Raw genomic sequence first — 14,810 nt, 5'->3', positions numbered from 1 at the left:
CTTTGGCCTCTTGATACTCCATCACAGTGCCACTCTCACAGTGCCATGGTAGCCCTGGCGCCCACAGATACTATTCCAGGCAAAGCTCTGCCTCTGAGGGCTGTGTGCCTTGCTCTCTCCTTACTCAAATCTCTGCTCAGATGTCTCTCCACAAACCCTCCTTCCTTCATTTCCCCATTGAAACCATTTAGTACTAAACAATTACCTAATATTGTATAGATTTCCTTTATTACCAATTTCCCCTTATTGATATAAAATTCTTAAGGACAACAAGTTTATTTTATTCACTTTTGAGTGAACCCACAACTTCCTTGAACATCTAATACTCACTAAAGGCAAATAGAAATTTACTAGACCAGTGAAAGGGGTTGACTCTTGAAGTTTTGTTTTTTTTTACTCTGGAGTGACATTTTGGCCTAAAAATCTCAATGAACTCTTTTAATTCTCTCTTTGTGACTCTAATTTTAAAGGCATGTTTTCTTTTCCTGATTGGAAAACTTTGTTAAATACAATTTGGGACTAGTAAACATAAAACCTCTTATATCTACCCTGTTTAAAAATAGAAACTAAATAGCATGCATGATGTTTCCTTGTAATTCCTGAAAAAAATTGTAATGGTTGAAAATCTAGCATATTTTATTATTTTGTTATACTTATAATCAAGTCCGCTTTATTAATAGTTCTTATGTGAGAACAGAGCCACATAGCTATGTGGCAGGGGTGATTCCAGTATCCCATCAATAGCTATGTAAGCCTTTTCTTCACACAGGACCTTAACATTTACTATTCAAATTTGTGCTTAATCAATTACAAAATCCCATGTGTTTGGGACTTTGCTTGCTCATGAGAAACCAGAGCCTGAAATACTGAATATGTGTGCATTTCAAAATGAGCTTTGTGATTGTATATCAAAGACTAATGTCATGACTGGAAGGTTGCTTAGAGATCATCTAACTCTACAGTTTATGAATGGTGAAATGGGGACAGAATAATAAGGGGCAAGATTTGTGATTACCTTAATTTTAATAATATTGAACCACAGATGTTACTATCTTATCTGAAGGAGACAATTATTTATAACTCTATCAGCAACCTAAATCAAATATAAATAATATATAATTGGCTACTAAATTTTCTCAGTGTTTTTCTACTTCATTGTCATATACATGTTTTTAAATAACCTTTCAAATCTGAAGGATATTGGAAGAAAATTTAATGTATAAGTTATCCTTTAATGAGGACAGTTTCCCCTTAATGCAATTAAGAATATTAAACATTATGTGTTATAAGGAATTGAATTTGTGCTCAATAACTCCCTACATCTAGGGGGGATATAGTTATGAGCCATGAAAATAAACCCAAGTCTAAGGGAATCTGGAAATCTTTTAAATTTTCAACCAGTTCCTTCTCTCTGCTCCAGAGAGATACCCAAATATATGTGGACCACCCAGGTAAATCACATAATGCTCATGGATGTAAGGAGAGTTGCTTATTTGTAGTGGAATGAGACCAGAGACCAAGGTGGGCATAGTGTGATTCAGGGCAGAGACAACACATCGTATCTGGGAGTCAGAAATCTCTCCTTCCATTGGTTGTTTACCTAGCCAGCACCATGACCTAAGCAAGTTTTTCCTAGACTACAACTACCAATCTCCAAATCCTTAGACTGGGTGGGATTGGTCCTCTGTCTTCAACAAGCTCCTGGTGGTGTACATTGTCCACCTACCTGTTTCTGAGGCTCCTTCATTCACACACACTGAACCTGCTCTATTTCTGATTTTTTACCTTTCTATGTGCTCCACTTCTGAAAGCCTTCCTGTCTTCAGGGTTCTGTGGGCAAGGGCAATGACACGGAAGCCTTGCACTGTGTAGTTCCTCAGCTCTTGGGGGAGATTCTTGGGCACTGTCAGGAAAGAGGGAAGGACTAAGTTTATGGTCGTGCCAAAGCCTGGCAGCTGCTCAGCAGCTGCAGGATGCTATCACTTCACCTTGTTTTAACTTTCCCTTCTTCGTAAAAGTGCCTTAACAGAACAAATACTTATAACAACAACCACAAACAACTTCATCAGTGTGTTCTCATTGCTCTGATGGAAATAAATGCCAAAACTATGTTGGTTACCAACTCTGCTGTGGACTGATGTGTGGCCCCCAATTCATACATTAAAGACTAAGCCCTAAAATGACTGTACCTACATATGGAGACCTTGAGATCATGAATGGGATTATGATACAAGAAGAAACAAGAGATGATCTTTCTGAACCGTCTGAAGATACAACAGAAAGTCTACTATCTTCAAGTCAGAAAGCAGCCATCACTAGGGACTGAGATGGCCAGTACATTGATCTTGCACAAGAATTTGTAAGAACTATAAAATATAAGTCCCCTGTGCTTAAGGCAATCAGTATTTTGGTATAGCTAAGTGTCTGTTTTGACTGGGCTCAGTAAGGGTCAGATCTTGGATAAATAAGAGAAACAGCTGATCTTCTAAATCAGGAATTGATAAACTATGGTATACGAGCCAAATCTGACCCACTGTTTATGTCTTGTAAATAAGGCTTCATTTGAACATGTTCATGCCGCTGTTTATTACCTATGGCTATTTGGGAAGACAGTGGCAGGGTTGAGTAATAGATTTTAATATGGTATGTAAAACAAGGCTTAAAAGATGTGACTGGCTCTTGAAAGAAAATTTTCAACATCTTCTTTAGATGAGAGATGACATAATGCCCACATTTATACGTGTGTTGTCATGGTGACTACATTCATATATTATAAACTGTGTATGTGGAGAAGAGGCAACACAATGAGAAATATGGCAGCCCTGGGAGCAAAACCCTAAGTTCTGTTCTCCACTCAGCTCCTAACTAACTTTCTATCCTTGGGCACATTGTTTCTCTTTTGCATTTCAGTTTCTTGTACAAAAATGAAAGGATTATGGATTTTATGTTGCCACTTGGCCACACAATTTCTGTAATTTTGAAATATTTCTGGTGGTGGAGATTTACTTGCAAGAAAGAGGCTACCCTCCATTTCTCACATGGAGTTACTGAATCATGGAAAGTAAAATTGTAGGAGGAAACATTGGAATGGTGGCCCCAAGGGAAGAGTAGCAGGTGACAGGCCTAGCACTTCCTGGTACAGCAGGGGCAGCAGACACTGTCAAGCTTACAATCAAGAAGATGCACACTGTGCCTGCACAGCTGAAAAAAACAACAACAGAATAAAACCAATCCAGGTGTGATCTGGGGGAAAGGAAGTAATGGGAAACACAAAGAAAATCAGTCAAAAATAAGTGTGTTTTGTTAAGTGTAATTTTATTGCCATTATTGTGATATTATACAGAGGGGTTCCCATTTCACAATTCAGGTAAGGTGTACATTTCTCTTTTGGACAATATCACCCCTTCCTTCATTTTCCCCAGTTTTCCCCTCACATACCTGCCCACAAGTTACAGAGTTTGTTTTCCACATAGTGTATGCTAAATATCATGATCACATTTGTTCACCCTTCCTCCCTCCCTTTATGAATTACCACTTTGCCCAAGGTGGGGAGGGATTTTAAAAGTAGGGTTTTTTTTTGTCAGTCATGGGGCTTGAACTCTGGGTCTGGGTGCTGTCCCCACACTCTTCAGCCCAAAGTTAGCACTCTACCACTTGAGCTATGGCACCACTTCCAGTTTTCTGGTGGTTAATTCAGATAATCTCATGGACTTTCCTGCTCCTGCTGGCTTTGAGCCACAATCCTCAGACCTCAGCCTCCTGAGTAGCTAGGGTTATAGGCACGAGCTACCAGTGCCGGGCTTTAAAGTTATTGTTGTTTTTTCTTAAGTCTCACTTGGTGCTGGTGGCTCACTCCTGTAATCCTAGGTGCTCAAGAGGCTGAGATCTGAGAATTGTGGTTCAAATTCAGCTGGACAGGAAAGCCCTTGAGACTTTCATTTCAAATTAACCACTATGAAGCTGAAATTGGAGCTGTGGCTCAAGTTGTAGAGAACTAATGTTCAGTGATAAAGCTAAGGGATAATGCTCAGGCCCTGAGTTAGAGCCTCAGTACTGCCACGCAGATAAATTTTAAGTGAAGTAAGTCAGACCCAGAGAGACAAAGGACACATGTTCATACGTGGAAGCTAGAACTAATTTATAGATATATAAACATGTACAGGGTTGTATTTAAGTGCACACAAATGTGTTAACTGAAATATGACATTTGCAGGTGAGAATTCAAATGATGTAATTCCTTGAAAATACTAACTCACAGCCCACCAAGAAATGGACACTTGAAAGGTGTGTGTGTCAGGGGTATTGGAAGGTCAGAAGTAGAGACATAAGGAAATGAAGAATGGAAGTAAGAGAGAATGAAGTCATGCATTTGGGGGGAGGGGAGAGGAAGGATGGTTTAGGAGGGATAGAAGAGAATGATGAAAGGGATGGCATCCATCAAGATGCATTATAGTTATGAACTGATTTGCTGAATAGAAATGTCTTTGTAGAACTACTTAGAGACAATAAAAATATAATTTTAAAAATTTCCACATAAAGAGAAAACTGAAGAGCAATCGTTCACAAAATCTAGAATTCTGTGTACATGCTGATGGGCAACAACAATCATAAGGAGAATGCAGATGAAAATCAGAGCCCAAAAGGCCAATTTTATCCAAATGAACTCATTTGAATGCCACAAGATTCTTACAAATCTGGCTGTCACAGGGCTGGGAATATGGCCTATTGGCAAGAGTGCTTGCCTCCCATACATGAAGCCCTAGGTTCGATTACCCAGCACCACGTATGCAGAAAACGGCCAGAAGGGGCGCTGTGGCTCAAGTGGCAGAGTGCTAGTCTTGAGCAAAAAGAAGCCAGGGACAGTGCTCAGGCCCTGAGTCCAAGGCCCAGGACTGGCAAAAAAAAAAAAAAAAAAAAATCTGGCTGTCAAAAGACTAAGAAATAATGTAAATCATCTCATAGTATGGTCTAGAAAGATAAAATTGCTGTAAAAATGATTAATTACTGTCTTCTAATATTATCTAATTTACTCTAATTATTCTCTCCCCTAAAAGCTATATCTCTTCACATTCTCTTTCCACTGATCTGTCTGAGCCAATACTACCTGAGCCTTTTCATTCTTCCTAGAGGTGAGGGAGCTTTCCTGACAGCAAAACTAAAGCCATACTTTATCATTGATTGGTTCTCTCTGAGAGCTTAGCCTTGTCCTCCCTGCTATCCTGCTATGTTGCCCCACAGCTCCTTCTCTGAAGCTAGCCCCATTTTGGTTGTCTCTCTGCCTGGACTATGGTCTGATTCTTATTCTCTCTATGGATTTGGATATCCCCTCTGCTTCAAAAGATCCTCTGACCCACTTTCTACCCACCCCCAAAATGACTTTTGTTCCACATTCATTGGTTGATATTTGTTCTTGCTGTTTTGTGATAGGGTGATTGATGATGGTAGTGTTTGCTTTCTCTTTGGCCATTCAAGATCTTTTTTCTCTTGAGAGGGGGCAAAGAGTGTCAGTACCTGATTCGGCTCTGCAGAACCTGGCTACCATCTCCGGGGCACCCTTCATGTAGACATGGAAATGTCCCTCACCAGCCAGCTGAACGATCACAGACATCCTCTGCAAGCCGGAGGAAAATGGAAACTGGCGCAAGATGGTGATGGCTTCCACGGGACTCTGCAAGGGTATCAAGAAAAGAGAACTCAGAAAGACTCCAAGTGTTACTTAGCAGATGTGCACCAGCAAATCTGGTTTGCTGGGTAGCCAGCCCAGCCACAGGAGGAGGTAGTATGCTCTTCATAAGAGTCATATTGTTCTGGCTACTTCAGAAGTGACTCAACAAAGTTGTTTGATCTGCTGCAAGACAACTCTCCCTTGGCTTCCTGGAGAAACCCTGATCACCTTCCAAGCTCACTTCCTCTGACTGGCTTCTCTCATCCAGGAGCACTATTCCTTCCCACCACCGACCCCCACTGCTTTTTCTCCTAGTCTTTCCTATAGCACTTGGGCACATTGTATTTCACTGATTTGCACCTATATTGACTTCCTACCAATCTCTGTACTCCTCCCCTAAACAGCTCAGCACATCTTGCTGTGTGAGTGCTGATTAAACTAATGGATGAATTCCAGACTGGATGAACGGCCAAGTCATTGGTAGAATTTGTTAGGATACAACTAAATCATAGAAACATCAAATGTCTGAAAGTCAAAGAAGTGTTGCCAATTTTAAAGGGAATGAACTGTATGCTTTAGAGAAGTAAATCATACCTGACTGGCTTTTGGTCCTGGTCTTATTGTGGTATTTGAATCTGACATGCCAAATTTGTACAAGTCTGTATTTCTATCTTCCATTTTCTGTTACAAAATGAAAACATTTATAAGGTTCCTTGGAGAAAAATAAGAAACAAGAAAATGTTTCTCATATGTGTGTGTGTGTGTGTGTGCGTATCCTGTTTCACATATTTTCTCTTCCAAGACAATGAACTTGTGTTGATTTATAAGAAGAAATTTATTACAGATTAATATTATATTATATAGAATGTTCAAAAGACAGACATATTATAAATACATTCATCCATGTAGTAATTTATTGAAAACGTGCTAGCTGTAGGTCAGTGGATTAAGTGGAGATTTAGTTTCCAAATTTTGTAGAGCACAACAACTCTCAGATGAGCTAGAATTCTGTTCTTATATCAGCATGAGACTACACCTTTTTGAGGTATCTATGCCACTATCTTCAGTTAGTTAACTAGAGAGCTAGCAAGTTAGCTGCTAGCAAATAAAAAGCATATTTTGAAATCATTTCAGTTATTGTCTGAACATTACAATGGTAGGAGTCTATACCATCCATAAACCAATATTAGCCAATATTGAAACACAAGAAAGGAAATCATATATACACCCTAAAGAGGGTAGATAATGAGAGCAGAGTATTTAGTTTCCACTCTCACTTGTTTAATCTTGGAAGAACTGTTTCTCAGATCTCAGTTTCTTCTGAAAAATATTCTTACATCTTTTCTGGAGCTGAAATTCTTAATAATCTATGAAAACATTTTCCCACATTTCTCCACTCTGTTTAAAGGAAGATTCCTAACAAAGAAAACATATTTAACTCAAACTTGCTTCTGATTCCACGAATAAAATGAACAAATCTTGTATTTTTATGATTCGTTATCAGCTACTCTGACAGATATCCTTACAAAACTAATAGGAAAGATTTGTGTTCCCAAAGTGGACCCCAACTTGTCAGTCATTTGCACAGGTGGACTGACCTTCCTGGTGGAATAGGGAACACTGGGTGGGGGCCAGCATCAAACTCATATGTAGTAACAAGGACTGCAACTCATCAATTTCTAATGATACGTGTAAGGACATTCTTTATAGTAAATGCACTGAGTCTTTTCCATTGAGAACTACAACACTGGTTACTGTCTTGTCTTGGGCCAAAAATTTCTCCACAGCAGGTAGTCTCGTTTAAATTTCAGAAATTTCCCTTTCCACCAGGCTTTTTTCTCTTATGAATTTTATCACCAATAGAAAAAAATTCTTACTTTCCACCATTATATTTGCCTCTTTATGTTCTGGAAATCATTTGTTTTCATTCTTTTTTTTTACAACTATCTTTAGATGCTGTCTTGGCTTGCATGGTGGTATACGCTTGAAATCCTGCCTCAGGAGTCTGACACAGGAGGATCTAGAACTTAAGACTGGATTATAGAGCAAGACACTGTCTCAAAAAGTATCAGTAAGTTAATACATACATAAATAAATGCTGCCCTGTTTTTTATGTGTCATTGTAAGTGGCTATAGAATTCTGCTTGGGGAAGGCAGCAGAAAATAATTAAGTATCTAACTAAGGAATGCTTTCTACATGTTTGGCACTTCATAGTGCTAACCTGTTCTCATGGTCTCAGTGCTCTCCTGAGTCTATGAATGAGGTGTTACTATCCCAGAGTCAGAGTTCTGGCTCGAGGTTCATGCCACTGAGATGGTTCCCTCACTATCACAGCTGGACAGAATCACACTCAGCTCAGAAAATGGAGTTAAAGGGGAAGGAAGGTCTTCCAGTTTGGTGTGGAGATCAGTGCTGCACAATAGAGTAGACACCATCCAGAGTGGCTATTTCAATGTAAATAAAGTTAACTAATAATTCAATTCCTCCATTGCATTGGTCCCATTTCAAGTACGTTAATAGCCACAGAGGCACTGTTTCTCCTAGGGTATTTAGAGAATACTTGTATCATGAATATGTATCATGATTGTTATTGTTATTAATGAATAGCCTATGTAGGAATCTTCTCTGTACTTTAAAGTTCAAAAAGCTTTAGCTCTCCCAGTAAGGGCTTCTTCAAATTATGCTCATTCAACTGAAAATAAAATAGATCACCTTACCCAGGCAGTGCCTTCGAACATTTTGAGATCCAGTGGGTCTCCTTGGATGGTCCCATCCAGAAGGATCAGAGAGTGGCAGCTGGCCATAGCTGCACACAGAGGGCCCCATGGTAAAGCCTTGCCAGACACAAAGCTATGAACCTCCTGGAAACTGGTGAGGGAGATATTATGTTGAAGACTTCAACAGAATGGTTTGAGTACTGTGTCCCAGTGCCTCCGTCATTAGCCCTTACCTTCAAAATCCTTCAGTGGCTCCCGAGACTTTGGATGACTAAGTCCAAACTCTAACCTGATAATCAAGGTCTTGCCTGCTCCAGTTCTACCTCATCTTATATCTGCTGCTTCTGCTAATTCCTTTATGTCCTGATTATAGATCCAGACTAAATTTCTTTACTTGTCCAGGAACATCCCTGTCCTTAATCCCTTGCTCCTTTGCTTTCTTCATTTTTCAGCCAGAGTTTATGGCCTACAACCCTTCTTGGACATTGATATGAATTTCCTTCCTAACAGACATTTCCACTGACCAATTAAAACTATAATTTCAGAGGGCTCAGGTGTACTCTTAGAAACTTTGAATGTGACTATGGACAACCTGAATAGTGAAGCACTGAACCTACAAATCCTGTGCAGTTTCCTGTAAAAAGTCATCTACCTAAGGAAGAAAAGTCTCCAGATTTATGTAGTAGCTAGGGTAGGAAAGAAGCTGCAGAATGCTAGAACCACACAGACGGATGGAGGAGCAGAAGCTACAAACAGTCTTTCTCCTTTCAGTGCTGTGGCCAATAATAACACATGTGACCACCATCAACCCTCCCCCCCCCAACCATCTGGTTTAGACAAAGGACTTGGAACAACTGAGCATCTAAGAACAGACACACATGAGTCAAGGTAGAGCCTTGTCTTCAGCTGAGGACATCATCTACAACATTACACTGCCTGGCCACTTGTATCTCATAACTGTTCTGCATCTGCCCCCATCACCATCTTGGGGACCCTCTCTGTGGCTTCTGTGACAGACAGCTGGCCTCAGCCAAAATCAGGTAGCCTTGCTTAAGAGCAGAGGCCATCACACTCCACAAAGGCAAATCTTAGCTCTGCTGAGAAGCTAGTTGCTTGAGAGACATTCCCTTGGGAGGACCCTCACTTCCTTCTCTAGCTCTGCTCTGGGAGTAGATATGTATATGACTATCTGACTATATGTATATGACTATCTCTCCCTAGTGTTAGCTGATAGCCCATGTCTGTAAAAATTTCTACTTAAGCACTCTTCAAGTGCTATCTTTTTCAGGAAGTTTTCATTGGTCCACTAAATTTCAAAATAGACTTCTACCTTTACTCACCATGTTACAATAAAAACATCAACTCGGTGTATCAGATCAAGTGCTCTTTATTGCTTCTTCTCTAGTCTGAGTCTCTGTGTTCACAGAAAGTTTTCACAAACTGGCTTATTTGGTGAAAGGGAGAACATCAGCATTCCTTTCCTCCACTAGACTGAATTCTATGAAGGAAGAGATGGAACCCTTCTTTTCTGGGTCCCCCTACATACCCTTGAACTAGCCACCCAAGAAGGCTTTGTAACCTTTAGTTAAACACCGTGCTGATTTCACTCTTTGCTCCTTGTTTTCATTCATGTACTGCCTTAATTATCCAATTCACTGTACTCCATTTTTCATGTGGAGTTTCAAAGTCTACTTTTCCTGTCTGATCCAGAACTTAGAACTCATTTAATTAAACAACCTAGAAGAGTTGGGAACTGGTTTCAGCTGAACACTAACATATATATGATGTGATCCTCATTCCTCCACTCTGCAAGGATGGGTTGAAGCATGCCCACAGTACCTGTCCCCACCTCCTTCTTCCTCCCTCCTCCCATCTTGGCTTAAGGGGCCTACCAGCTATCAGCAGCAGGGACAGTCCCCCAGAGGTCCAGCCCATCTTCTGTGAGAGTGCCTGTCTAAATAAAAAATAGAACTGGTATTAGCCTTGAAGCTTATATGCCATGTTTTACATAAGACCCTGGCTTCTAAGAAACTACAGGAGATCCAGCAGTCCAAATCACTCATTTGTAAGAATCAAATTTTAAATCTGCTGACAGATAATTCTCCAAGGACCATGTTCATTCATCAGGTGATTCTAGTTACTATGTCAAGAACATGCAAGTGCTTTATCTGTTGATTGTCAAGCCCCTTGCTGTTATTAAAGGGGAGGCTCAATGGGTGGAAATCCAACACGAATCAACTCTTTTTTTTTTTTTTTTTTTTTTTTTTTTTTTGGCCAGTCCTGGGCCTTGGACTCAGGGCCTGAGCACCGTCCCTGGCTTCTTCCCGCTCAAGGCTAGCACTCTGCCACTTGAGCCACAGCGCCGCTTCTGGCCGTTTTCTGTATATGTGGTGCTGGGGAATCGAACCTAGGGCCTCGTGGATCCGAGGCAGGCACTCTTGCCACTAGGCTATATCCCCAGCCCCGAATCAACTCTTTACCTAATATCTGATGTGTCTCCCGAGCCGAGTTTAGATTTCATTTCTTTCATTACTTCACAAATTTCCATACTACTTTTCTAAAACTATGGATGATGTGGTAACTGTCCAGATTGCTAATGAAATGTTCATGAAAGGCCTTTGGGATTATGGAGACAAACAAAGGCTGATAATAATTATCAATCAATGTCTATGAATGGATTTTATTATTAGATGGTTGGAAGATTGGCTTTGCAGTATTGAGGGAAAGTATACGTCTGTTAATGATCAGAAAAAGCAAAGTACTGGATACTATCTATCACAGCACTGTTAATTTCCTTCTCATTGCTCAATTAAGAATTAGACCATTCATTAATTGCAGATCCTAGCATCTTACTGCAGTAGCCAGCAGCATCATGCCTGCCCAGCACCTGGAGGGAGCAGCCCCCAGCTACTTCTGCACTTAGGCAGACAGGATCCTGCTTCAGCCCTGACCCTTCTCTCCCAGGTCCCTGACATGCATTTTCATTAAAGGTCATCTCTGTATATAACCTTGAATTTTCTAGTTTTCTATCAAGCGACATCCTCTATTATTACAGCACACCACAATAGTATAGTATTTGCAGTGCAAGGCTTACTGAGTTTTTCCTTCCTCAACTGAGCAGAGAGGGTGGAGGCTGGGAGAAGTGAGATGACCAGCCCAAGTAGACAGTGGCCTGTGGGTTGGAGAGGCAGAAGCTTCCACCAAGTATACTAAGGAAATTGTGCAAGCAAAGCCTATTCTGAATTAAGGAACCCATTTCACTAATTCATTTTGACATTACCAAAAAAAATGCTAACACACAGGTGTGTTATTCTCTGAACAAGCGTTGTTTAGAGAGCTATCAGCTTTGTTTCCTTCCTGTATTGTATGAGAGCCCCAACCTGCGCATTTATCTTCCAAATCCCTGTGGGTTGTTCCATTTCAAAAAGAGTTACCAACTTAATTCTTACTGAAGTGTTTTCCTGATGACTGGATTACATTTTCAAACATCAATATTTTGAACATGAAAAGAGAGATAATACTGCAGCAAAACAGAAATGAGATTATGCTATTTCTCTATGTGTGAAAATGACCCTTATACAATCATACTAACCATAAATAGAAAGAAAACTAAATTATCATTGTATTTCTAAAGGAAATAAGATAGAAAAAGAAAACCTCTTAGCATAAATACAAGCCCAGGCTTGGGATAAATTGGATCAAAAGAAAGAAAGAATTTATCTTATAGAATTTCTAACAAACCAATAAAAAATAGAAATATACTGGGAAAACCAATGATAGGTATCTTCTAAATTAAACTGGATAGGAGTTTAATTAACTGTAGACCGTTTTCATCATATCATGTTGAACAAATTTTCAAATGTGAAGCTGGAAGAAAAAATCCTTGGAGAATATTATAGGTCAAACTTTTGATTTCAAAGGATTTTATAGTGTCCAACTCAGAGTTAGATTTCTCATTTTCCCAATCTGGAACCCAAAATTCCTTGTGCTATAAGAGGCTCTCATGCATATGGAATTTGGCCAGGTGGGATTAGGATCTGTTCCTCCCATAGTCTACTAGTGGAGAGCTTGAGTGTGTCTGGGGAAAGTTTTACACAGGAAGAAAATTAACCAACCACTAGGAAAAATTAGTGTTCAAGTAGAAATAGATGAACATGTGATGGACATGTTATAAATAACACTCCTATCTTCTAGACAGTGCGTGATCTTTTCCGGCCTCAGTGTTCTCATCTGTCAATTATCCTGCAAGACGGAACATTCCCCGAGGTCCCTCCCAGATCTGCTATGCCTCAGCACTGTCAATAGGAATCCCTATCAGAAAACTGCCAAGGAATTGTAATCTGGATATAAATGTTGCTAAAGCCCTACACACTCTTTGGCTGGTGGCAATTGGAGACTTGTTTTGTCACTTGAAATACAAAGACAATGGGAAATGAAATCACTGAAGAGAAATGCCACTTCTAGCGGGAGGTCAGCAGTGGTCAGGTCTTGGCATGGGGTGGCTCCAGATTGTCCTCAATCACACGTTTGTCTTCCTTGCTTAAGACTATGAATGATCTCAATTGTCCCCACATGGCCCCTCTCTCTGTCATATCTCTCTTCCAACCTTTCTCACCAATTCTCATCAATCAATAAAGACAGAAAAAGGTCACTAGGAGCCAGGTTTGTGTGTAAAGTATGATGTGATCACTCTGAAGTCTAGGACTAAAAGATGGAGAGTTTCAGACCAGTTTCAACTCCACAGCAAGTTCAAGGCCAGCCTGGCCTATAAAGTAAGTTTAAAGCTAAACTGGGAAACTCTTTTCAAGAAAAGTGGAATGGGGAGTTACTAGCCACTAGTCTTCTTTTCAAAAAAAAATGTAAGAGCACCCATTCTTCTTCCTGAAAAGTCCTTAATTCTTCCATTGCCATTTTAGAACTCTGTTGGCATTCCTGCAAAGCAACCCACTTTCCAGCGCACCTAGGATCATCTGCCTCCACATACTGCATCCCCTCTCACAGGTCTGGACTGAAAAGGAGCTACTTGTGAAGTCAGGGTGATCCTGACAATGGCCACTGCAGCTCAGAGGTGACATCTCACCTGCAGCAGTACACAAGAGCTGAGCTAGATAAGGAGTTTCCCAATAGCTAGGAGGGTCCCATTTCTGGAACTCTACCTGAACTGGCTCTTTGTCAATTAGGGTTTGATTAAAAACAACCAAAACCTTTATCCATCAGTCAAGTACAAGTGAACTGAAGACTGAGAGAGGCCAATCCAGGCCGACTGCACTACAACCATTACATCGGGCCTGGTTAAAATGAGGGCAGGCTCTGCATGGCAAGTGACTGATGCTCAAATTCCTCTAGGTTCCCACAGAAGAATCATGTGAGGGGATTCTCTGGAGATACTTGAGAAGTGGCTCTTCCTACCTGCCATGTACTCTCTCTCCCTGTCACTTCTCTAGGTCCCTGGCTTAGAGTGAAAGGGAGAAGATGTAAGTTTACTGGTCATTGTTTACTCCTACCCTTTCCTTACCAAGAAGCTGAGAAGGAGAGAGGAAATGCTCACTTAAGCTCTAGACAAAGTACTTCTGGCAAAAAAAAAATGTTCCTTAATTTGTGCCTGGAAAGGACAATCCATCATAAGATTTATTAGACCAAGAAATTGTTTCAAACCCAAAGAAGGCACAGGAGATAGTATATGAAAGAATTCCTGATGGGATGGCTAAACACCACTTTTGGAGTTAACTAAGTAGCCACCTAGAACGCATTGTCAGAGGAGCTCACTACTGTGTGATCTTTTCTGGCCTCAGTGTTCTCATCTGTCAATTACCCTGCAAGACGGAACATTCCCCGAGGTCCCTCCCAGATCTGCTATGCCTCAGAATTGTCACCCACCAACCTGGAAAGTTCAGAACCTACTTTGTCAAAGCACACGAGGTTAATCTGCCCACACATGTTGATTCTCTGTGGGGAGATACAGAAGATTTTCTGTTTCTTCAGTCTCTTCTGGGCATACACAATGCCTATGGTCAGGGCAGCGGGGAGCACAGGAGGGACAGTGACGGTGAGGAGTATCAGGGCCATGGTCGCAGTATCTCTTGGAGGAACCTGGAGAGAAGAGGGACATAGAAACATACCAGCCCAGCATCACAGCCTGGCATCTTCCCGACTATTCCCTCCTAACACTACAGAAGAGATCCTGGCTCAGAACATGCTTATTTTCTGGGCAGAGATTAAGTATTCTCCTGGCTCCCATAAGAAAACAATTTAACATCTTGCCTTCCACAGCCAATCAAAAGTCTCAAACATCTATTCCAAGGAGTCTTCCTTCCCCTTTCTGAAATCAATTTCTCCCTCTATTCTCCATACTCTCCATGTATGCTCTGAGCTTAAGACACGAGGAATAGGCAAAGGTGATAACATTTCACTTAGCAGCTTAACTGAT

The 14,810-nt window shown here is 40.7% G+C and overlaps 1 protein-coding gene across 1 annotated transcript in view; it reads right to left on the bottom strand.

Annotated features, from left to right (window-relative positions):
• Atp13a5 (ATPase 13A5) overlaps positions 1-14,810 on the bottom strand; it is a 117,632-nt gene that overhangs the window by 32,761 nt on the left and 70,061 nt on the right. The window contains 6 exon segments of the mRNA XM_048345838.1: positions 1,786-1,903; positions 5,512-5,668; positions 6,260-6,346; positions 8,384-8,534; positions 10,276-10,337; positions 14,285-14,473. Of these exon segments, the coding sequence (XP_048201795.1) occupies positions 1,786-1,903; positions 5,512-5,668; positions 6,260-6,346; positions 8,384-8,534; positions 10,276-10,337; positions 14,285-14,473 (764 nt within the window).

This window comes from Perognathus longimembris, chromosome 5, assembly GCF_023159225.1.
Source record: "Perognathus longimembris pacificus isolate PPM17 chromosome 5, ASM2315922v1, whole genome shotgun sequence".
NCBI classification, from domain to species: domain Eukaryota; kingdom Metazoa; phylum Chordata; class Mammalia; order Rodentia; family Heteromyidae; genus Perognathus; species Perognathus longimembris.
This window is presented reverse-complemented; position numbering and strand designations above follow the sequence as displayed.